The sequence below is a fragment of the Prenolepis imparis genome, unplaced genomic scaffold (genome assembly GCF_030444845.1).
Source record: "Prenolepis imparis isolate NDT839.2.m4 unplaced genomic scaffold, iyPreImpa1.0 SCAF_11, whole genome shotgun sequence".
In the NCBI taxonomy this organism is placed as follows: domain Eukaryota; kingdom Metazoa; phylum Arthropoda; class Insecta; order Hymenoptera; family Formicidae; genus Prenolepis; species Prenolepis imparis.
In genome coordinates, this window is record NW_028141169.1 from 12,238,880 (window position 1) to 12,264,442 (window position 25,563).

Below are 25,563 nucleotides of genomic sequence, written 5' to 3' on the forward strand. Positions count from 1 at the left end.
AGTTGCCTCATTTTTGCGATGTTGATTAGCTGCCTCAATTTGCATTGTAAATTATATTCATAACATCGAGAGGCTGTCATTGTGAGGGTTAGCAGTTTGACAGTGTGTCCAAAATAAAATAAAATAAAATAAAATAATAATATGTTTTAATACTTTAAATTCGATTAATATTTTTGAAAGTTATTAGCTGATTTTCTGCGTCAAAAAATATTAATCGCGGATAAAGTATATATACATATATTATAACTATATATTATAACATATTATTTTATTTACAATACATTATTATAATTAAAATAATAATATATTTTAAGTAATATAATATGTTATAATACTTTATCCGCGATTAATATTATTGACAGAAATCAACTGATAACTATCAAAAATATTAATCGAATTTAAAGTATTGTAACATATTATTTAAAACATAAAAAATTATTTTATTTTATTTTATTTTGGACGAACTGTCAAACACACTGCTAACTCTCGCGATGACAGCTGCTCGATGCTATGAATATAATGCAGTAAATGCACAACGCGAATCGAGACAGCCAATTAGTATCGCAGAAAAGCGACAACAATGTCAATAACATGCCTTTTTTTAGAAAGGAACAATGTGGCATGGAGATTGTTTTACTACTATACTGTGTAACGATTTTACATATATGTTTATTACAGAGCAGCATTATTCACTTTTGCGCGTTTGCCGCACTTGGACATTTGAATGACACAATTCAAAATGACTAACCGGAATGAGTAATTGCGAGTGATAAAAACACGAGCTCAGTTTCAAGGTCATTTATTTATTTCTTCCGTATCGCTAATTTACTCCGTTCGATTATCTCAATTATAACAATGTTTTAAAATTCGTACTCACGGAAGTTTGCTTCCCTCGCGATAAAAAGCGAAATTAATATTTATTAATATTAATATATTTTATAAATATTAATATTTAAATAAAATATAATATTTAAATTATATATATATATATATATATATATAATTATATATTTGTTATTATATTTTATTTATTGATATTATATAATATTTTATATTTTCGAAAAATTAATTGAAAGAAATATATATAGTGCACAAAATTATATACAAGAGTAATTAATTATATTATTTAATATTATAATTATATAAATATGCATAAATTTTTTAAATGCGAAAGAATAATAAAGAGCCAATAAACGAAAGTTGCTTTCAATTTGGAGCTGCAAATAGAAACGTCTATTGACCAATCAAGATAAAGAAATCTTTACTTCTGTTCTGATTGGTCGCTCGAGTTCGAGTGTATAAATGAGGCTTAAAGTTCTCATGAAAATAATTAAGCGCTTCTATTGGTGGACAACTAGTCATGGAAATAAGCGACGACCAATCAACATAGTTCTAGGAAAAGTTAACTCACCGGTATCGCAGATGTTGATGAAGAGAGTTTTCAGATTAGGTTAAAGTTGTTTAGAATCAAAATATTTACAAGTTAATTAAATACTTGCACATTAATTGCAAAGGTACGCAAAATATCGATGATAATTATGCTCGTTTCTTATTTATTATGCTATTATTAAAAATTAAGTAAACGTCACGTGTATAAACATTATTTATTGATTCGAACGTCACTGTTTCTTATGTATAATTTCTCTACTAATTAATTACATATTTCTTTTACGTATTAATAGATGAGCCGGAAGGAAGCGTTATCTCAATTTATACAACAAATTCACGGACGGCCTGTTGTTGTAAAATTGAACAGTGGTGTTGATTACAGAGGTAAATGTCGTTTTTATTTTAGCGTATTTATTAATATTTATTACTATTTTTATTATTAAAATAAAAATTTTCCTCTTTCTTGCAGAGTTAATTTTTCTTGATTAAGTTTCTTTTTTCATTTGATTAGTATCTCGCATGCTTTATAAATCTTGAAATTCATTTCGCCACTATACATCCTAAAACAAGTACTCTGTTTACAGGTGTGTTAGCTTGCATAGATGGTTATATGAACATTGCGCTTGAACAGACGGAGGAATATGTCAATGGACAATTGAAGGACAAGTATGGCGATGCCTTTATACGAGGGAACAATGTGTTGTACATTAGTACACAAAAGCGCAGAAATTAATTATGCGACATAAGCAAATATAAAATTCAATAAAAATTCAATTTTTATTTATTAAGTATTTGAAATTTATCTTTGCGTAAACATTTCTAACGGCTACATTTTGACTTACTTCTACGATAATTATAAGTAAAGCGATAATTTTTACGTAATAAATATTTCTAAATGATACCTTAGTCTTATACACGTATATATGTGGATATAATAAAAATTTTATATTAATATATATTTTACTTTGCTTAAATATAATCTGTTATTGGCTTCTCATTCGATAGTATTTCCTCCGAGTTACTAGCAATTGCTTCATTTGCATTTTCATTGATTTTTGATCCCGTACTATCGACCTGAGATGCATCTATCTCGTTATAAACTGTAGGGTTATTGTTTTCATTTAAAGTTTCTATATTTGTGCTTTCGATCAATTTCATTTTCTTGGATTCCTCTTCTTCGCGTTCTTTCTGCCTCTGGAGTCTTCTTTGAATAGCTAGCTGTTTGTTTCTTTCGATTCTTTCTTTCACCTCGTCTCTCAAGTCATCCTTGGCAGTGTTTGTGGGTTCCATTTGTGAATTTGATATATTATTGGATTCTGTTAAAAGTTTATCAAAAGCATCCTCGTTAGAAGTGCTAGGAGCTGCAGCAGCTCGTGCTTCAGCTTCTTTTTGTTTCTGAATTTGTTCCGTTATCAATAAATCGAAGTCGTCCAGAGGTGCACTCTCTTGTTGATCCTCTTCGTCATCCACGTTATCATTGATAATTAAATCATCATCTGAAGAGAGCATACCCAATCGATATCTTTTTATAAATACCTGCAAATCCTTCTTCTTTCCAAGCTGCTCGACTCTTGTAAGAAAATCATCAAAATGGTACTTTGGAAATAATCTATAGGACCAGTGTTCCAATCTTTTCATAATCCTGTCGAGATCCGTCTTCTCGTGTCCTTTGCCGTAAAACTTGAAACCCTCGAAATACTTTTCGATGGTATGAATACCATTTGGACCTTTCAATCGCTCTGTGTTCAATTTGGGAATTGGATTTCTAACTGTATGTGTTTTAGGCTTCGATGGATCGATTCTTCGCGCAGTTTCTGCTTCGTTATCCGAAGTTGCTTCCTCTGCCGCTCCAAGACTACCACGTTCATCATCAGACTCTTTATTTTCGTAGTACTCCACGATATCATCATTACCCTCGTAATCAGGAATGTCCGTCATGATAGTATATAAAGTATCTTTTGATTAAATTTAAGCACCACTTATGCTGGATTTCTAAAATATAAAAAAAAGAAATTATTTAATTATTAAGTGTACACAAGTAATTATAACCACATTGTTGTGTCATAACATAAAAATTCTAGGAATTTAGGAATCTAAATTTACAATGGCATTTTTTAAATATTAATTTAATTCTAATCTATTTTTGAATGCAAAGTCTCTGGCAATTTTCTTTTTTATCTTAATGAAATAGATGTGTAATTAGAAATCTATCGTTTTTTAGATATTTAGTTATAAAATTTTATATGAATTTTATATAAATTATTTTGTATGAATTTTATATAGAATAGAATGCAAAAAGCAGTCTTTTTCAAGATAAGAGCATTTTATAAAATATAAAAAATATAAAATAAAATTTATATGAAATTCATATAAAAAAAATAATTTATATATAATTCATACAAAATAATTTATATAAAATTCATATAAAATTTTAACTAAATATCTAAAAAATGATGAATTTCTAAATTCAAATATATAATAAAATTCATGTAAAATAATATATAAAATTCATATAAAATAATTTATGTAAAATTCATAGAAAATAAATTATATAAAATTTACGTAAAATAATTTCCACAAAATTCATACAAAATAATTTATATAAAATTCATATAAAATTTTAACTAAATATCTAAAGAACGATGAATTTCTAAATTCAAATATATAAATTAAAATATAAAATAAAATTCATATCAAATAATTGATCTATAATTCATAGAAAATAATTTATATAATAATTTATATAAAATTCATATATAACAAATATAACTAAATATCTAAAAACGATGGATTCCTAAATTCTTCGATATACAGGTGTCAAAATACACACACTTATAGGTTAAGTTTACTCGATATACCGGTCGTCTTAGAAATCGCTGTCGTCGTGCGACTCGCAATTTCCCCTCTCGTCCTCCATAAACTTATCGAACTGCCCGTCCGATTTCTTCATCCGTTCCAAAACCGACACGAGCAGCTTCTTATTCAGCCGATCGGTCTGCGTTATTTCACGGACGACGGACTCGTTCTTCGGTTCGTCCGGCGAGCGTTCGCTCTGCAATTTCCCCAACACGTTATTGTCCTGCACCATCGGAGTTCCGGGCATCCTTATCCTTGTATCCGGGCGTCTACGAATCACGAAGAAATTAATATATATATAAACGATATATATTGTCGAGCGGAATATAAAATTATATTCCGGCAAAGAGAGAGCGTTCAGTTTCACCTCGTCACGGAAAACAATATCAGTATAAATACGGTAAATAAAATGTCATCTCTGAATCGATATCAGCTGTAGCGATATAAAAGGAAGCGAGTTCGATTGTTCGACTAATCGATAGATTTGACTCGACGCGATGTTATGTCGCAGTGGTTATGTATTATCTCGTGTGCGTTTGATAATTTTCATAACTTATTGCTATTTTCTCCAGTGAAAAATTGTCAACGAATCAAATTCGAAATTGTAACTTGAGTACATTTTTTTTCTATATAACATATTGTGTGGATTAAGTGGAATTCAATGAGAGGGAAGAAGAGAAAGACGTTGCAGTTCGATATATACTGTTTTCTTTTCTTATTCCGTATAAACGTAAAAAGTACGTAAAGTAAATATGTTATTATACAAATATGTACTCTGTAATAATATAATAATATATTATATAATATATAATAATATATTATTACAAAAATTAAATCTCTTTTTACATTTCTGCTTGAATTCCAGCATCAGCTGATTATGACAGATCGTTGACAAAATTCATAGCAAAATTTGCATAAAATCTACTCTCGACAACTTCAATTATATTTTTGATTCTTTTTTTTCTATTTTCCAGGATGGTTATATTAATGCACAATACAACTTAAGATGATTTGTAAATAAAACTCTATATTATTTAGATTTCTGCTTGAATCTTGCCAGGATCAGCTGATTATGACAGATCAATTTTGCTGACAAAATTCGTAGTAAAATTTGCACAAAATCTGCTCTCGACAACTTCGATTATATCTTTATGACTCTTTTCTTTTCTATTTTCCAAGATGGTTATATTAATGCATAATACAACTTAAGATGATTTGTAAATAAATCTTTATTTAGATTTCTGCTTGAATCTTGCCAGAATCAGCTGATTATGACAGATCAATTTTGCTGACAAAATTCGTAGCAAAATTTGCACAAAATCTGCTCTCGACAACTTCGATTATATCTTTATGACTCTTTTTTTTTCTATTTTCCAAGATGGTTATATTAATGCATAATACAACTTAAGATGATTTGTAAATAAATCTTTATTTAGATTTCTGCTTGAATCTTGCCAGGATCAGCTGATTATGACAGATCAATTTTGCTGACAAAATTCGTAGTAAAATTTGCACAAAATCTGCTCTCGACAACTTCGATTATATCTTTATGACTCTTTTCTTTTCTATTTTCCAAGATGGTTATATTAATGCATAATACAACTTAAGATGATTTGTAAATAAATCTTTATTTAGATTTCTGCTTGAATCTTGCCAGAATCAGCTGATTATGACAGATCAATTTTGCTGACAAAATTCGTAGCAAAATTTGCACAAAATCTGCTCTCGACAACTTCGATTATATCTTTATGACTCTTTTTTTTTCTATTTTCCAAGATGGTTATATTAATGCATAATACAACTTAAGATGATTTGTAAATAAATCTTTATTTAGATTTCTGCTTGAATCTTGCCAGAATCAGCTGATTATGACAGATCAATTTTGCTGACAAAATTCGTAGCAAAATTTGCACAAAATCTGCTCTCGACAACTTCGATTATATCTTTATGACTCTTTTCTTTTCTATTTTCCAAGATGGTTATATTAATGCATAATACAACTTAAGATGATTTGTAAATAAATCTTTATTTAGATTTCTGCTTGAATCTTGCCAGAATCAGCTGATTATGACAGATCAATTTTGCTGACAAAATTCGTAGCAAAATTTGCACAAAATCTGCTCTCGACAACTTCGATTATATCTTTATGACTCTTTTTTTTTCTATTTTCCAAGATGGTTATATTAATGCATAATACAACTTAAGATGATTTGTAAATAAATCTTTATTTAGATTTCTGCTTGAATCTTGCCAGAATCAGCTGATTATGACAGATCAATTTTGCTGACAAAATTCGTAGCAAAATTTGCACAAAATCTGCTCTCGACAACTTCGATTATATCTTTATGACTCTTTTTTTTCTATTTTCCAAGATGGTTATATTAATGCATAATACAACTTAAGATGATTTGTAAATAAATCTTTATTTAGATTTCTGCTTGAATCTTGCCAGGATCAGCTGATTATGACAGATCAATTTTTCTGACAAAATTCGTAGTAAAATTTGCACAAAATCTGCTCTCGACAATTTCGATTATATCTTTATGATTCTTTTTTTTTCTATTTTCCAAGATGGTTATATTAATGCACAATACAACTTAAGATGATTTGTAAATAAAACTCTATATTATTTAGATTTCTGCTTGAATCTTGCCAGAATCAGCTGATTATGACAGATCAATTTTGCTGACAAAATTCGTAGCAAAATTTGCACAAAATCTGCTCTCGACAACTTCGAAATATCTTTGACTCTTTTTTTTTCTATTTTTCAGGTTTTATATTAACGCATAATACAACGTAAGATGATTCGTAATTTGAAAAAAAATAGATTTGACTGATATATGGGGTCAGGAGATACAAGACTAATCTTTCGTAAATAAAAACCGCACTGAAAGTATATTACTGGAATCAGGGATTTCCACGAGGGCGAGGTTACGAGAGAAAAAACATTGTGATGCGGAAAAACGGTAAGTGCATGCCAAGAGGTTGATTTATCGATGCCAAATTCAAAAACTAATAAAGCAACGATCTGAAATGATCCAACTTGTCGAGAGCGTAAATATCTCAATCACACATACGCGAATGCCAAGTTTCGTTTGTTTATAATAAAATTGGAGAGCGCAAACGCGTCCGCATTAATGATACCAAATCGCCGATTTGTCGACATTCACTAATATCCATATGCACATTTAATGTCCAATAATGTAATTATAGTATATATAACTTGTATGCTTTTTGGTCAGCAAACATCCAACGCAAATAACTGCACGGTCAATCCTTGTCGATTTTAATGTGCTTTTCCAATCGATCTTAAGTGATGCTCGCACAAAAAGACATATTTGTCAAATAAAACTGAAAACGGCTATTAAATAATAAATGTATGTGGAATATGAGACTATTGTAACTTCGCAAATAAAGTGATTCTCTGTTCTCTATATCTGTCTATGTCGCACATTTTGTTTGTGTGCGCACATTCCGATGAAATCTTAGCGCGGCTAAATATATCAAAATGAGCTAAATTAGACTGTTTTTCAAAACAGATAAATAAATTGTGTTTTTGTTTCAAAGAGTGAATAATAGAAGGGTATTTGCGTTCGGCTGGTTGTTGGCGAATGTTAAGCTGTTTATAATTTCTAGTCTATTTTGCTATTTGTAACACATCCTCAAAAAATTAATGAAAAGATAATTGGAAGAATTGTATTATTAATATTTTAAAGCGAATTTTAATTTTAATTCTCCAGACTTGTAATTTCAAAGATGTGTAACGGGCATTTTTGCTTAATTAAATATTTAAGAATCCGAAAGATTCCGACGAAAGGAAAAATTTGCTATCGCAAAATGACGCGATATGATAAAAATGCAAAGCTCTAAACCGATTAACTTATAGCGGATTTTTGTTTTGCACGTAAAATTAATTAAGAATCAGCAAAATATAATAGGCGGTTCTAGCAATAAAATGTGTGTACAAACATAAAAATATAAAATCGAATATATACACGTATACATATGTATAAGACGGTTGTTTATTGTTTTCATTCAGAGCACTGTCCGCCCAGAGATTTTCTGGCAAGTGTCCATGCGCTCTTTTATGTCTCATCGCTCATTTTGATCCTGTCAAAGTGTTCGGAAATCTAGCTGGCACACGTTCGTGAAAATACGTAAAATGTGTATTTTGTACTTTACGTTGTTTTTTACTGCACTTTTTTTTTTTAAATTGTTTTAATATCTTTTAATTTAGAAATCGGTTGATCAAATAGAAAAAAAAGAATGAACATTTCAAAATTGTCAATTATAAGAAGACAGAGAGAGAGAGAGAGAGAGAGAAAGAGAGAAATATATATTTTCTTTTTAACACTGATTATCAGACGTATTAATTAATTTTAAATATATTCACATTATATCCCATTTGTAAATATACATCACAGAAATACAATTGAAAAAATGATTTGTCATTTGATATAAGAAGCAAAAAAAAAGGATTGCTATACAGAATATGGCACATGCTTCTGTTTCGAAATAAATTTTCTTATTCATTTTCAAAGAAATCGTCGAATATTCGACAAATCCAAAAGTGTCAGATTTGTATGATAAATTTTACTGTAATTTTATACATGATTATGGCGTAATACGACAGCTGTTTCGCTTTCGATTCGAATTCGTCGAGTAAAATTCTATGCCGGAGAATCTTTTGTATATATCGTACATACTTTTGCAATAATGTGTAATATTTCACAAGACTACATTATTATTATAAGATATTATTATAAGATAATGTTCCTTCGAAAGAGGAAAGTAATATTTCAATTAATACATCTTATACAAGAGTACATAATTATTATATATTATAAAGATAAATTAATGTTCATTCGAAAGAAAAATAATATTTTAATTAATACACTTTATACAAGAGTATATAATTATTATATATATTATAAGATGAAATAATGTTCTATTTCTCAAGAAAAGCAATATTCTAATTAATACACTTTATACAAGAGTACATAATTATTATATATATTATAAAATAATGTTTTTTTGAAAGAAAAATAATATTCTAAAATAATTAATAATAAAAATCTTATACCAATAGACATGCAATATAAATGTTACGTCCTCTGATTATAAGAAAGTTTACACTGTCACATTGTTTTCGCAAGAGAAAGAGAGAGATTTAACATGATTATATTTTTTGATTTGTCGCTTTTGCTTCTATTGTTCGTCAAGGTTTTTGTCTCGATTCCAAATGGCGAGTTTGACATCGATTTATCCGGTTTGCACCATACGCTTCTACGTTTTACTGTCGCTTACTCTAAACCGCAGGATTTTCATTCTCTATTTTCGTACCACTGCAGTAGTACACGGCTACGTTCTCTCGCAGGAGAGAACGCTTGTAATCATACAATATGATCTAAAATAAAAACCGTCCATGTTTTAAAATGCCGCGTTTTCGTATTAAATATTTGCAAGAGTATAATTATTCAAGTATAAAATCAATAAGAATTAATTCAAAATTTTTTGAAGACACGCACGATTATGATTTAAATAACACTTTGTAAGAATTATTTGAAGGAGTGTGACTTTTGTACAGAATAAAATAGAGAAGCAGACAATCACTATGTAGATAATTTATTTAAATAGTATTAATTTATTTTATTACAAACGCAATTGTCCGCCTCTTTCTATTTTATTCTGTACAAGAATTACACTCCTTATGCAAATAATCTTACAAATTATTATTATTTAAATCACAATCGTATCATTATTTTAACAATTTTGCATTAATTGTCACTAATTTTATACTCGTAATAATTTATTTATTTTATTATAAACACATTGTTTGCTTCTCTATTTTATTCTATACAAGTCACATTCCTTCAAATAATTCTTACAAATAATTGTTATTTAAATCATAATCGTGTCTTTAAAAAAATTTTGATTGACGTAATGAATTAAATTGTCACTGATTTTACACTCGAATAATTATATACTCGTAATATAATTACTAGTTTTGCATGAATAATTTCTCAAAAAAGTATTTCGATTTCAAATTTCCTTCGCGAATCTCGAGCTTTGCATCGAAGTTCTTTGATTAATGCTTCTTGGCTCAGGATGCACGAAACAAGTAAATGAACAGCGATGCGTAAATTAATCAAATCTAATCTAATATTACATGGTGACAATTCTTACTTTCTATTAAGATAAGATCTATCTCATCAATCAAAGAATTGTAACAATACTCAAAATTTTTCATTATAGATTTATACCTTTTAATATTATCATTTTCCTAAACTCGAAACTTCGAGTTATCTTTCGGGGAGTGTAAAATTAAAAAATTAAATTCCTCATACTTTCCTTTCTTTTTTTTTCTCTCTTTCTTTCAATTCGCGGGATAAAAATAGTTAAATTGATCTAATAGCCAGAGATTTTTCGGTGAGATCTCCCACAGCATCCTTCGCCACACTGTAAAAAAAATGTAATGTATTACATAAAAATATGTAAAATTACATAAATAATAAGTGTAAAATGTATGCATTTTTATTATTTATCGTGTAATTTTACACTTATTATTTGTGTAATTTTACATATTTTTATGTAATACATTACATTTTTTTACAGTGATAAAATGTATACATTTTTATTATTTATCGTGTAATTTTACACTTATTTATGTAATTTTACATATTTTTATGTAATACATTACATTTTTTTACAGTGATAAAATGTATACATTTTTATTATTTATCGTGTAATTTTACACTCATTATTTATGTAATTTTACATTTTTTTATGTAATACATTAAATTTTTTTTTACAGTGCACCTCTGCGTTATCGGATCCCGCGGATGAGAGAGGATTCAAGAGAGGAGACGAAGGAGAAAAGAGAGAAGCCCGCCTCTCGACGGTTCGACGTACATACATACATACATACGTCGTCCCAGAAATAGCGCAAGCGTGCCTTCCCGAGGGCTTCTCTCGTCTGGTGGACCACCGAACGGAACATGGACCCACGATTGGCTGGAGCTCGCAGCCACGCAACCGCTATATCGCCCTATTCGAATATCTATCGCGGCGTCTCGGCGCCTCCCGGCAGTTTAATCGGCGGCTCGCAAAAGGAAAGAGAGATCTTCTGTGTCTGCTTCCTCCCCTCTCTTTTCGAACACACACGTTTTCGTTTATTTCCTTCAGAATATCGGATAAGAGCCTCTTGCGCTCTTTGCGAGACCGCAACAGTAATATCTCGGTGTTTTAAGTAGAATAAAAAAAAAGTCGCGCCGCCATCATGGTATGTTCTATCGATGATATCGTAAGTCGTCGCCCTGGTAAACATACACGTTTTCCTATCTACTGTCTATCTGTCTACTCTATTATATTTGTAATTATATTTGTTGTATTTTTTAACAATCTCTTTCTCTTCTCTCTGTCTCTCTGTTTCTCTCTCTCTTTCTGACTATTGTAAAAAAAAATTATCTGCACGTATATCGCCTGGGTATTTAACTTTGGTATTTAACTCTAAATCTCTCTCGCTTGTGTACTCTTTTTGTTTTATTTTTTTATATGCATCGTGATTCAGTAACGATTAGCATGTATTAGAACTCGGATTTTTCAGTGGTTGTCTAATAATATAAGTAATTTAATGGTATGCGCTAGGCGTAAAGTACCTAATTGATCGACCACTTCCGGTTGAGAGAGATATTTTGGAACCGGCGATGGACGGGATTCTGGAAAAACGTGACTGTTTCTTAGACGGCGAGTCAATTCGATCTCGCTACTTTAACATTATCTTCGAAAATAAGACGTATTTCATTATTTTGAATATAAATGAAAAGAGATTTTTCTGTATGCTTGTGTGTCATAATAAAGTTACGATGATATGTTTAAAGTAGCGGTTTCGAACAAGTTTATTTGGATCAATGATTTATTATCGATAAAATTGAATATACAGAGAGGGTAATTAAGATTTTTGGATAAAACAATTTAATCTGTAATAAATTGCATAATTATTATAAATTATTTTGAAATAGCCCACGTTGCATATTTGTGTTTAGATGCAATTATAATTAAAAAATCATATATATATATATATATATATATAATTATACAATTATTTAATAGATTCTAAAAATCTCCATTATTCTGCCTGTAATATATTGCATGCAAAGATTCCTAAAGTTTTTATAGATGTAACTAATTTCGAGATATCTCATATAATATCTCTAAATTTGAAATCTTCAAAATTTAAGAAGTAAAGATAAATTCGATTTAAAAAAAATGGAATGATTTTTTATTTTTAATAAAAAATCTTTAATTTGAATTAATTGAATGAAAGAAATAACAATGCACGAATGTTTCTTCCAAAAGTAATTGTGTCAACTCTTAATTGAACGTATCAAAGTCTTTAACAACTTGTGCATAATACTTTCGATTAATGAGAATGAAATATAAAATGTTTATTATAGGCATCTTTAATTGTATATTTTATACTTAATAATAATTATAATTATAATTATATAGTTATCATTATAATTATAATTATATAATTCGTATCTTTTGCAATGTTCACAGGCCGACGAACTTCCGGCGGAACAAATTGCCGGTATGTATTCTTAAATTCAGCTCGTTAATTAAGATATTGAATTAATTCATAAATAAGAAAAGCTTCGCTAGATAATTACTAAATCATTTCTCCTGAGAAACCATGAGTCTTGAAATCGAAACGAAATAATTACAGCATGTATAAAAGTTTTTTTTACAAATTCATGGATCTCAATATTATTATGAACATTTTTTTCCATTTAATGAATTTTGGAGCAACCTGAACAGATGGAAATTTGATAGGGCAAAGTTTTATCACGTGTAGCAGCGAGTGCAAAAAAAAAAGCCTCATTAAAAATGTGATTTCGTTTGACTACATAGAGCTAAAATAAAAAAGAGAAAAAATTCTCGAGCTTTCGTGATCAGTTCTATCTCATTCTCTTTAGTCTCCGGACCTCGCCCCATCAGATTTCCATCTGTTCAGGTCAAAATTCATTAAACAAAATTTTCACAAGCTAAGATCGATGAATTTGTGAAAAAAAAAAACTTTTTTTGCATCACAAAACCTTTAAAATTCTTCGAGGAAGAAATTAACAAATTATTTAAATGGATACAAGTTGTATACTTAATAATGGAGGATATAAAGCATATTAAAATTTATTATATACAAATAATTTTAAATATAAAAATTCAGCTTGTCAATTAAAACGGAACTTATTTATATGAATCAACCCAATAAAATCGCACAAACAATCATCTATTCATCTATTAATCTTGCTGTTGATGTAACAAAACGATAGCATTTGTATATTTCGAAAAGATCCATGAAATAAACAAATAGTGTAGAATGCGCTGGCCAAAATTGTACAGAACAAATAGAATATAAATCTGTAGTCAACTTAATTCGTCTAAAACTTAAGACCGTAATGTTACACATGTCAAAGATTAATGTAGAAGCTATTTTACGTGAACTGTCATCTGCCATTTATTATATCCATTATTACTATGTAAATGTAGCATGTAACATTTAATTGCTGAGAATTCTACGTCGATTTGGAAGATCTATTATACGTATATATCATTCAATCTTTGGTTTCCTTCCTTCTGATAAAGGAAAAATTATAATATTAAAATTTAATATTTTAATTAAATTTTAATATTAAAATTTAAATGAAAATTTAATATTAAATTTTAATTTTTAAATTTAATATTAATATTAATAATTAATAAATGTAAAATTAATTATATATTAAATTTAACATAAAAAAATCGTATTACGGTGTGAAAGCGATTTTCGACAGTTTGTAACGAAGCTGTTTCCACCGCGAAAGATTGAAAATAAAAAGATCCTTTAGATCGGAAGACGGTGTAACATCAATTGACGTCGAGCCCGGAATAAATTTTCACATTTCGCTTTCGCCGAGTCTTTACCCGAGTTTATTTACGCTTTAATCCGATCGGGAACAGCCGCGGAGAGTGTCTCTATGTATAGCTATCCCCCCGAAAAGCGTCTCCGGGTCTCATAGTCTCATCCCATGTCGAGACGAGGGGGATGATCTGATGCGCGGCCGATGATCGATTCTACGAATACGCACGTATATCGGAATGATAAAAATAGGAAGGAGAGAGAAGAGTTACTCTTCAGAACGAAAGGCCAGAAAAATGGGCGAGAAATGGCCGTCGTTTTCAGCTGTTTGCGATCGAGAGAGAGAGAGAGAGAGAGAGAGAGAGAGAGAGAGAGAGAGAGAGAGAGAGAGAGAGAGAGAGAGAGAGAGAGAAATTTTAAAACGCTTTTGGAGCGAGACGTGTATGAATCTCTCGCATGAATCAAGCTCTCCCTTTGCAACGCACAGCATTTAAGAGAGAGAACTCTGTGTGCTACGAATATAGCTCGAACCATACGATTTTCCTCGAGGGTATACCGAAAATACACTCCAAGACGCAATTCTTCTCATATTTGGTTGATAATGAGATTGACGTTTCAAAAAGAAATAGATTTTTTTAGTCATTTACGAGATATAATAAAATAAAATCTCATTTCATACATTTCGTTTAATATTTCTGTACATAGCGTTAATAAATATAAATAAATATTAATTTAATGCTAAAGTAAATAAATAAATTTTGAATGCTATTAACATGATTTTATAGAATTTTATAGAAAAATTTCTTCTCCCAAAACTAGAATTTTGTGTCATTGTCACTATTTTCTCAATTTTATCGTAACAATTATAATTAATTATTATATGATCAGATTAATATTTTATTAATATATTGCGTTATAAATTAATAAATATTAATTTAAAAAACACATATATAATATACAATATAATTAATATTTATTAATTTGTGTGTGTGACGCTACATATTAAATTGAAATATTAATCAGATATTGTAAATATTAATTATAAATGTTATAAATATTAATATGCTTTATATGATAAATATAATATTTCATTTTTTAAATATTTCGTGCAAACTGAACACGTCACGGTTGGCTGATCGCCGAATAATATATTTTGTACATTCGCAGTGAAAATGAGGGTGTCTAGTCGCGCGAAAAACGTAACATGATACTAGTAAAGTGTCGAAAGATCGTGAATTTTGGATCTCTTATAATAATTCGGAGGAGAGTCAAATATATATAATATTTAAATCCACACATCGGACGTTACGAGATTTAACGATACATAGCGGAATCGCAGAGGCGCGAAGTTTCTTGAAAGATATTTCTGTCTGAACTTTTGATCCTGATAAACAATCGGATCGCGTAACCCTGTTGTGACGGTGTATCAAGCCAAATAAGCTCAGCTGACGGAGGAACGTTGAACATTCGGTCTAAATTTGTATCGCCACGGCGAATTTAATGTCCTTATTGTCGGCGAAACTATTATAATCTCGAGAAAGAGAGGCCATACGACTCTTTTAATAACTCTATTCTTAACTATACAACTAGAACTAATATTTCTGTCTGAACTTTCGATCAAAATTCTGCCAAGAATGCTACTTCTATTTTGCACTATTTCGATGTTCTTTTTTTTAATTTCTATTATTTTCCCCGGATATTATTTTTTATTATATTTTTATTATATTTTTTTAATATCTATTATTTTTCCGGATTTGGATCTGAAAAAAGAATTATACCTATATTTTATTAGTAATTTATATATGTATAATATAAAATAATAATTTAATAATAAAAAATATAAAAATTATTAATAAATAATAAATAATATTTTACAATTTACTAATAAATATGAAGTAATATTTTTTATATATTAGATACAGAAAATATATAAAAATGTTTATTATATAGTAAATTGTAATCGTTACTATATAAAATTAAGAAAATAGTGACGATGGTACAAAATCCTAGTTTTGGGAGAAGAAATTTTTCTCCATAAAAATTCGAACAAGTGTTAATAGCGTTCGAAATTAATTTGTCTATTTTCTCAGCAATTACTTTGCATATATAAAAGTAATTTATTTTAAACATTTTTTATGAATTATGTTTTGCAGTTCTGCGCAAAGCTTTCGACAGCTTCGACAGGGACAAGAGCGGCAGCATCCCTACTGACATGGTGGCCGATATTCTTCGGCTAATGGGTCAACCGTTCAACAAGAAAATCTTGGACGAACTCATCGATGAAGTCGATGCCGATAGTAAATAATAAATATATCATCTCAATTAATAATATTTGACGCGATCAAAGTTAGACCAGGAGAGACGAAAAAATACGATGAAGTTTATTTAGAGAATATTAATGACTGCATAATGAACCTGTTTACTCTTCTATTTTCGACGTGTTTACCTGAATTCATTATGCGATCTTGTTGAATCTACCGGTGTTGTTGTCGTATGTCGCGTACCTAATTTAATTTATTGTATCCGGCTCAAAAGAAGATTCTATTTATAGAATTTGCAATCTCTTCTCTTACACAATTCTTTGCCTACAGAATCTGGACGGCTCGAGTTTGAGGAATTCGTCACGTTGGCGGCGAAATTTATCGTTGAGGAGGACGCTGAGGCTCTGGAAAAGGAACTTCGAGAGGCTTTCAGGCTCTACGACAAGGAAGGTAGGGCAACTTTACTTTGTAAACAGGAGGTTTCCCGTTAGTTAGTGGGATTTATGCATTATTATAATAGTTGAGATGATGACATTGCTGGCAATTCGCTGATTGTTTGATTAACGATTTTAAATCCAACGATTTCGAGAGTAACGAGAAACGTTTAGCGATGCAAAAGCAATAGGACCCACCTTGGCATATTTTGTCATCGCGTGATATTATAATTGATTCATTATAGCACTCTGATTTGGAATGTCTTTTCTAATTTTTTAATAAGCGGAAATAAAAGTCTGATTTTTTGATATATTTTCAATCACACATTGTAAGAATAAAAAATAATTATTGTCAGCATCGCGAGATAAAGCGCTGATGATCTTTTCAGATTTATTAAGTCATTATTTTCGCGCTTTCTTTTAGAATAATATATTTTAAATTGAAAAGAGTGTCTGATACTATATATAATTTATTTCTGTTGCTCTCTCTTATATATATATAATAATTTAAAAAAAAATAAATAAAATAATAATTTAATAAAAATAAATATGAAATTTATTAATAAATATTTAATAATAGATTTGCAATTTAATAATAAATAGAAAATAATAATTTTATATATATAGACAATTGTGTGCGATGTCTCTCTGAGAGATGTTGATGATTATGTTTCGTAAAATCAACAAAATCAATCTCGCAGCGAGGAAAGACATATGTGACAAACGTGTGACAGGGAAACGTCGAGATACAAACAGGCGCATTAAGTTTGCGTCCTATATGTAAATGTAAAAATAAGTCCTCTACGCGGAGATTCCCTCACGTGACGGCCTAATGCCAAGAATGTCGTAATACATCGTTCATGAATTATGATTATATCGAAAGTAGCGCGTATATCTTAAATATGTAAATGGTGTATAATAACTCTCTCTCTCTGGCACCAGGAAGATAAATTATTCGCTTTACGGAGCGTAAATAAATCTTGCAATTATATGAAAATCTATTGTTCGTGTCGAATGAGAGATATGGCAATGAAAATTACAAATTTAATAGAGAATTTTGAAGAAACATATATGTAATAATAGTGCAAAAAATTTGAAACTTCGATATCTTCCATTATAAAAAAAAATATTTGAGAAAATCTCAATAAAAAATGAGTAGAGATTATTATTAATGACGTCTCTGGTGATTTTTTCATGGAGTCTAAATTACTCGAATGTGTATTTAAATCTGCAATTACTCACTTTTAGGTAATGGCTACATCCCGACGACCTGCTTACGCGAGATCCTGAGAGAATTGGATGATCAATTGACAAATGAGGAATTGGATATGATGATCGAAGAGATCGACTCTGATGGTTCCGGTACAGTTGATTTTGATGGTAAGTTCTTTTCTATTGCTTCTCTTTTTTTTTCCTCGATAGACGAAGGAATTTCCCCTTTTGGAAAAAAAAACAATAAAATGTAGAACGCATCTTTTCTTATATTTAATTATCATATATAATCAACATTTTTATATAAATATAATTTTTTGCATCTAACGTATAAAATTGTTATTTTATATTTTATCATTAAATATTTATTAATAAATTTTATATTTATATTATTATTAAATTTTTATTTTTTATTTTTTTTCGTAAGAAAAATTATTTCTCCTTCGTTCGATATTTTCTAACTTTTAATAAAGTGTCGTGTGTTTATTACTGTTGACTTACTTAAAAGATTCCCCGTTTTATTCCTCTGGAAAACCAGCATCTGTCTTCGTGTAAGATTGCAGTGGTTTATTTATATGCGAAAGAGCTGGCAGATCGAAAATGATGAAGAGGCATGATCGAGGATGATGTCACTGATCCCGCAATAATCTATTTTTATCAATATTCGTATACTTAATAAATCGCGGTGATTTTTCAAAATCACACGTCCGTTCCAATTCTTGATGAATTTCAGATGTGATGTTCATAAATATTAGATCGTAAGGTAACAGTCCTGCAAGAAATATGCATATATATTAGAAACGATCAAAACTTATTTTGTGAAAAGATGAAATCTTTATTTTCGTACATTACTAGTCTGTATTTCCTATGAGCAATTAAATTTTAATCTTTATAATTATTGCAATGAAATAGTTTAGTGATATACAAAATAATAAAAATGCACAAATATAAAAGAATTTATTATATGAAAAAAATTGATAAGATTCTAAAGAATAAAAGTAAAAAAACAGTATAAATAAAAACACATTTACTATTACTGTCAGTAGAATGAGAAAAATTTCACTAAAAATGATTATTTAATTAATTTAGAGTAAGATGATGTATAAATAAAAAAATTGCTTGTTAAACTTGTTAAACTTACATTGTGTTCTTTCTCGTTTCAGAATTCATGGAGATGATGACCGGTGAATAGTTATCTTGAATGAATGGTGAACTGCTTTTGGACCCAAAGACATACGTGTATGCAATCATTACGTTTTAGACCATTCGCATGTTTATGATGAATCAAATTTGCGCAGCAAATTTATTTAGGTATCCTTCCGTTTTGTGATTAGCCTCGGAAGCAAATTCCTACCATGAACATCGCATCGAATGAATATTCCCCTGCTTTTATACATATTATATTTCGTATGGTAAACACACACACACACACACACACACACAAATTTTACTTTCATATATTTACATTTCATAAACCCTTGGACTTTTTTTCATTGAAAAATCAATATATTTATTGTTAATAAAACAAGATAAAAAAGTCTTATTTTTTCTGTTGTTTGACAATGCGAATAATTTTCCTCATGCGCGTGCATTTCTATCGGACGAACATTTTCAATATTTCTCGACTTAAGTGTAAGCCCGAAATTTTTATACACAAACAAATATATTTTTTTTTATTAGTTCGACTCAATAGAGAAAAGATGTTCTATATTTTTATTAAATTATTTTTTGACGACAATTCTTTAGTTAATTTGTAAAACTAAATGTATAACCAATTATATATAATTTGATTTAATATCTATTTTTATTCCTTTTGTTTATATTTGTCTATTTTTCCTGTTATTTTCCTCGTTTTTAGACATGTAACAATATTTTATTTTTTAATGCTCGTTAACAATATCGAGACAATACAAATATCGAACAGACATATGCTATTATAATCATCATAAATTTAGTTTTCTATTGAATAATTTAGATTAGATTTAGAATAATTAATTATGAAAGAAAGAGAAAATATGTTAGTATCTTGTCTAAAGAATTATCGGCTAAACTTTATAATTATTTAACATTCAATTAATCACAATAAATTTGAGATTCCTATATAATTGACATGTCGACAGTTGCAAACATAACATAGAATAACATGTTTCAAAAAATATAGTCACTAATTATAGACTAGCAAGTTTTACCGATAGCGCAGTGGCACCTAGTAAGTCTTATAAGTAAATCCGCGACAAAGTTTTTTCTATCTAAATTTTATTTTATATAATTAAAACATTTGTAAAATAACGGCACTGTATTTATACGTAAACGTATTTTTATCTTACTGAAAAACAAGATATATAAACTATTTAATTTTCATATGACTTAGAGTATATTCTGACACATAGATGTGGACTAGATTATATATATATGTATATATATATATATATGTATATATATATATATATATATATATAATATATATTTTACGAAGAAATACTATAATTTTTTAATTGATTTATCCATCTTTTAACAATACACACAGAGATGTGTATCAGCTGCATGTTAATATTAAACTTTATCTCCATATATATATATAATCTCTATATGTATATATATATATATATATATATATATATATATATAAATTAATATATCAAGATTAATTATATAACTACTAAAAATGTCATTTAGTTATGCAAATATTGGAATGCTTTTAAATATCAATATGGTCCTCGTAATAAGAGTGAAAAGAACTTATTTGTTATTTCATGCGCTATGCGTATATATAATAATTTTACACATACGAGAGTCGTTATCTCTTCACTCTAAATAGTTACAATTTCCCTTAAATACATTGCAACAAATGACATCTTGTAGCACCGCAACCGAATGAAGACATTTATGGCAGTCATAAAACACATCGTCGATATTTCATGAATTGTGCGCATTCCGCTATATCCTTTACTAACGTTGAAATAAAATATAAGCCAGGACTAACAAAAACTTATTGCGTTTGATTTTGTCTTTTAATAATTTCTCAGATCTATACTTAGACAAGAGTTTGCAAGTCATCCTCTTCTAAATCTTGTTCAGAGGATGAAATTAAATGTCACATCTTGAATAAATGTGGAAATTCGTTGCTAATTTCGCGTACTACTTGCTGGTCTTCTTTACTCTCTGCTGTTTCCTCGCAGAATATTCTAAAGAACAAAAAATACAAGATGTAACAAAATGAAATCGAATACAAGAATGTTTGTCGATAATTTGTAAACATGACATAACAATCGAGTCTTACCTTGTGAAACATTTTAACAAATCTTCAGATCGATGACGATGCTCGTTATAACTTGAGGTACGTAAAACTCGACGACAAAGCTCTAAATATTGTCTACGCTGTCATTAAAGATTAAATATAAATATTAGATACATATGTATCTAAAATATTTTTCATAAATTTAATGTAAACATTTTTATCAATATAACTAGGGATGTGCATTATTTGAAATAGATGCATTTAAAATGGAAATATAAAATGTAAAATGCCTATTTTATATTTTTCATTTAAAATACATGTTTTCAAAAACTATTTTACACTTCCATTTAAATGATTTTTATTACCCATTTTTTATTTCAAATACATTTTTCTTGCAAACCAAAAATTAATCAATTATATGTAATACGTATAACAATCAAAATGTAATTAAAGAAGTCATTAAATAAATGTCTGTAAACAATAATAAAAATTTTGTGTATTCCACATGTAAATATATTTATGTAATTTTTGTTTTTTATATTAAAAATATATAAAATAGGGTTTATAAAAGTTTAAAGAATTTTTAAAAGATAGTTTATAAAGAAAGCTTATAAAGAATGTTTATAAAAATTTAATAAAGAAATAAATATTTGAAAAAATGCCTATTTTTAATTTCCTATTTTAAATGGGTGTCTAAATAGTATTTTGCATTTTCAAATAGAAAAGTACTATTTTACATTTTCTATTTTAAATGGGTTTGGACACATTTTGCACATCCCTGAACATAACATAATAAAATACAATACCTTATCACCCGGGAACATGTCGAAAAGTTGCCGTAGAATGATGTCGATGAGAACCTTCACATCATTGGTATAAAAGAGACTCGCTATGGCATCGTTACTGAATAAGTCGATGAAAAGTTTCAATACAGAGTGCGGCGGTCGAGGCTCATGATCGAATATTCGTATCGGATCCTCTGCAATGAATTAAAAGTCAGTTTGTTAGTTTTTAAACGAGTCAATCTTGTGACATTACTTGCATTACTTAAAAAATTTACCTTCTCTATTAAAAAGAAACAAAATTTTTTCAGTGAAAATCTTGGCCACAGTTCGTTCATGTAAGGCATTTAGAACCATATTCTCAGAAGTTGTAAATTGGAGATTGTAGGACAATATTAAATTTATGAACAAGTCCGGAATTTGATCCTCTAAATCTGTATCAGGTGGTGTTTCTATCAAGTCTAGGAGGAACGATATAAAGTCTGGACCGAGTTGTTCTGTAAAATAAAAAATTCATGAGAGAATATATATATTTACAATATATATAATATATATTTATTTATATAATATATATTATATAATTTTTATTTATATAATATATATATTATATAATTTTTATTTATATAATATATATATTATATAATTATTATTTATATAATATATATTTTAATCTTGATTTTTATTCATATTATTATTGTATTATTAATTTTTTACTCACCTAAATGTGTAACTGGCATCGGTTCGCCCATTGAAAAGATCATTGTAAGTAATAAAGATGAGTAATTTAATCTTACTACATTTCTGGGATTACTCCTCATGTCTCTACAAAAGTCACGTAATCACGAGATTTTATTCATTATTTAAATGTTATATAATTATTCGTTAAATATTCTAAATTTATATCGTAGTACCTTGCTAATTCCATTGGTAAAATACTATTTAACATTATAGTCACGACCACTGAATCCAAACTACACATCACACCAAACGATTGTAACAACAATTGCCTGATAGTCCATCTTGTTTCCATTTGATAATACTGTATCAATATTGTTACTCCATTGTATCGATCTTGCCTCAAAACATATCTCGACACATTTGCATCTGCATTGGTCTGTTCGATAAAGAAAATACATGTATTTTAATTTGTTTAATAATTATATTATTTACATTAATATTAATTTGTTTAATAATAATAAGCAAATGTCTATTTATACCACATATTTAATACTAACAATTGTATTACATATATTTAATATTCCATACATGACACAAAAATAAAAATGTGAAACTCTAAAGGCTGCAATGTCTTTAAAAATTGCATATTGATACAAACTTATTGAAAGGAATTAAAAAGAATTAGGAATATGTAATATTAAGAACCAAATATATTAAGTATGTGATATTAACATCTCGATTTAAATATTTTGTTGTTATACACACCAATATTTCGGTCAGTTCCTTGATATATTCCACGATGATGGATTCATCTTCGTAAAGCATCCAACTCCTTTGCTGCGAGTCTTCCTTGCACAAAGTCAATTCAGTAAAAATTATTCTCAACCTATTGGCATCGTAAGTTTCTTCTATGCTCATTTTCGACACAGTCAATGGTGTTTGCAGCTGATGCAACAAAGCATCAAGATAGTGACTTATAGTTTCTGGCAGCAACTGTTGCAGGCCAGAGACTACAACTGTGACCGCGACCTTCGACATTTCGTGACTGAGTTGAGTATTCTTGCGCACTTGGTCGAGCAGTTGATAAGCGCTTCGCGAATTGATGGCTTGTAACGATGAATTGCTCTTAACAGGCGAGCCACTCTTAGCCGACGAGTTGCATTTGGCCGGCGAGCCGCTGCATATAGTTTGCACGCTACCGTGGGACGAGCTTTTACGAACATCTGTGATTTGTGTCTGGACTTTTTGCACAGTATCCGAGGACGATTGACGAGGAAGCGCTGGTACACGTTCACTCTCCTTTGCCGGTCGTTGATTGAGTATCTGAACGGCTTCTGCGTTCCCATTACCGTGAATCGTCGTCCGTGCTGTCGCGTAAGAAGTATTACTCGGCGCTGATTTGACGTCCGCTTCTATATCGTCGCAGACAGTCGCCGAATCTGTCTCCCCAGATATAACACTACCTTCCAAATCTGGCGGTTTAGGCGCTTGTCTCTTAGATTTTCTACCTAGTTCAATTTGTTTCTTCTTCTCTATTAACTGCACTAATAGATCCTGCTTGTCGATCTGCAGCGAGTCACCTTGTCTACTATTTTCCGTCTCCAAAGTTATTATACAGTCTTCCAAGAAGTCAATCAAGAACTGAGGCTGCACCTAATAATAATGATTGATTAATAATTATATAAAAATTATACATATACATATGTATGTATATGCACAAATCAAGTCAACGTACTTTCACAATGGTGACATAATTAGATGGTATGTAGCCTAGGCGTCCCCCTCTGTTCACAACTTGCCACCAATTCTTCTGCTTGACATTTCGTTGCAGCAGAAGGAAATGCTCGCCTACCCGGAAGCTGAGAGTCTTGGCAAACGTGGCCTTGAAATCGTACATCGCCTTCACCACCTCGTGTCCGTTGTCAGCAGCTGCGCGAAATAAAATATAAAGTCAAGAAACTTATACATCTCGAAGATGTAAGAGAAAAAAAACCCGGCTCCAGATGGATGTACCATGTTCTCGACTCACCTAACCTCGCGCTGTTATCCTCCATCGTGTTCGAGAGTGAAACGCGACGGTTTCACGAGGCAACGCCCGAAAAAGTGACAGGTGACAGCTGATAGTTGACAGCTGGAGCGCCGGAGAATCGCCTACTCACTTACTTTCATTTACGCGCGCGGACATTTTTATTCTTCCACTACTTGTTTCCTTTCTTTCAAGCTTTTTGTCGTCCGGTCGAGTTTTTTCTATACGTGTGTATGTGTTTGTGTGTGTGTACACATATATATTCCGTTCTACCAACAGATCGCGCTTTTATCGCCATTCACCCGCAGTTCGAGTTGCAAAATCTTGCGAATTATACATATATATATATATATCTATATATCGATCGTAATGCATCATCTTACTCGACCTCGATGTTTTTTTTATTTACGTTTTCCGATTTCATAACAATAGTATGCAACGATTGTATTAAATGAGAGAATTGAATGAATAAACTTCGAAGCTTCTATGCTAATTTTAGTAAAATGCGATATTATTTCTATTATTTCTATTATTGCTATAATCGTATTTTTTACAAACTCAATATTTTTGATTATAAAACAGTAGTAATATATATATATATATATATATATATATATATATATATATGCATTTACGCAAAAACTAATTTATTAATTTATTAATTTATTAAAAAAATTTATTATAAAAATTTATTCATGCTTTATAATTATTATAAAGCATTAATGCATATTTTTTAAAAACTAAATATTTTTTATTATAAAATAGTAATATATATGCACAATACGCAAA

The 25,563-nt window shown here is 29.4% G+C and overlaps 4 protein-coding genes across 6 annotated transcripts; 2 read left to right on the top strand and 2 right to left on the bottom strand.

Annotated features, from left to right (window-relative positions):
- Positions 1–1,395: 1,395 nt before the first annotated feature.
- Positions 1,396–2,191, top strand: LOC145943129 (U6 snRNA-associated Sm-like protein LSm6). Its single transcript, XM_083050534.1, has 3 exons — positions 1,396–1,514; positions 1,683–1,773; positions 1,974–2,191. Exons 2-3 carry the CDS (start codon positions 1,683–1,685, stop codon positions 2,120–2,122), a joined length of 240 nt encoding a protein of 79 aa, XP_082906660.1. The 5' UTR covers positions 1,396–1,514; the 3' UTR covers positions 2,123–2,191.
- A 19-nt stretch (positions 2,192–2,210) lies between these two features.
- LOC145943126 (TIMELESS-interacting protein) lies at positions 2,211–4,389 on the bottom strand. 2 transcript variants are annotated; one of them, XM_083050530.1, is made up of 2 exons: positions 4,248–4,389; positions 2,211–3,381 (listed from the first exon to the last, which is right to left on the bottom strand). In XM_083050530.1, the coding sequence occupies exon 2, from the start codon at positions 3,325–3,327 to the stop codon at positions 2,359–2,361; it is 969 nt and encodes a 322-aa protein (XP_082906656.1). In that variant the 5' UTR covers positions 3,328–3,381; positions 4,248–4,389; the 3' UTR covers positions 2,211–2,358. The 2 variants fall into 2 exon arrangements, with proteins under 2 accessions (XP_082906656.1, XP_082906657.1); XM_083050531.1 differs by having other exon boundaries at positions 4,222–4,363.
- Positions 4,390–11,315: 6,926 nt separating this feature from the next.
- Positions 11,316–19,604, top strand: Tpnci (troponin C type I). 2 transcript variants are annotated; one of them, XM_083050532.1, is made up of 6 exons: positions 11,316–11,548; positions 12,808–12,838; positions 16,297–16,440; positions 16,735–16,854; positions 18,087–18,218; positions 19,214–19,604. In XM_083050532.1, exons 1-6 carry the CDS (start codon positions 11,525–11,527, stop codon positions 19,240–19,242), a joined length of 480 nt encoding a protein of 159 aa, XP_082906658.1. In that variant the 5' UTR covers positions 11,316–11,524; the 3' UTR covers positions 19,243–19,604. The 2 variants fall into 2 exon arrangements, with proteins under 2 accessions (XP_082906658.1, XP_082906659.1); XM_083050533.1 differs by having other exon boundaries at positions 11,316–11,527.
- Positions 19,605–19,889: 285 nt separating this feature from the next.
- LOC145943125 (NCK-interacting protein with SH3 domain) lies at positions 19,890–25,274 on the bottom strand. The gene is made up of 9 exons (XM_083050529.1): positions 24,778–25,274; positions 24,484–24,677; positions 23,514–24,401; positions 22,982–23,184; positions 22,789–22,892; positions 22,349–22,567; positions 22,095–22,267; positions 21,331–21,428; positions 19,890–21,235 (listed from the first exon to the last, which is right to left on the bottom strand). Exons 1-9 carry the CDS (start codon positions 24,800–24,802, stop codon positions 21,145–21,147), a joined length of 1,995 nt encoding a protein of 664 aa, XP_082906655.1. The 5' UTR covers positions 24,803–25,274; the 3' UTR covers positions 19,890–21,144.
- Between the last annotated feature and the right edge of the window lie 289 nt (positions 25,275–25,563).

Coding starts and splice junctions, on each gene's coding strand:
- LOC145943129 (XM_083050534.1), top strand. CDS start 1,683: ATGAGCCGGAAGGAAGCGTTATCTCAATTTATACAACAAATTCACGGA. Junction 1,774..1,973: donor CAGTGGTGTTGATTACAGAG/GTAAATGTCGTT, acceptor CTCTGTTTACAG/GTGTGTTAGCTTGCATAGAT.
- LOC145943126 (XM_083050530.1), bottom strand. CDS start 3,327: ATGACGGACATTCCTGATTACGAGGGTAATGATGATATCGTGGAGTAC.
- Tpnci (XM_083050532.1), top strand. CDS start 11,525: ATGGTATGTTCTATCGATGATATC. Junction 16,441..16,734: donor CGATGAAGTCGATGCCGATA/GTAAATAATAAA, acceptor CTTTGCCTACAG/AATCTGGACGGCTCGAGTTT. Junction 18,219..19,213: donor CGGTACAGTTGATTTTGATG/GTAAGTTCTTTT, acceptor TTCTCGTTTCAG/AATTCATGGAGATGATGACC.
- LOC145943125 (XM_083050529.1), bottom strand. CDS start 24,802: ATGGAGGATAACAGCGCGAGGTTAG. Junction 24,678..24,777: donor GGATAACAGCGCGAGGTTAG/GTGAGTCGAGAA, acceptor TATTTCGCGCAG/CTGCTGACAACGGACACGAG. Junction 22,268..22,348: donor GTTTCTTTTTAATAGAGAAG/GTAAATTTTTTA, acceptor AATTCATTGCAG/AGGATCCGATACGAATATTC.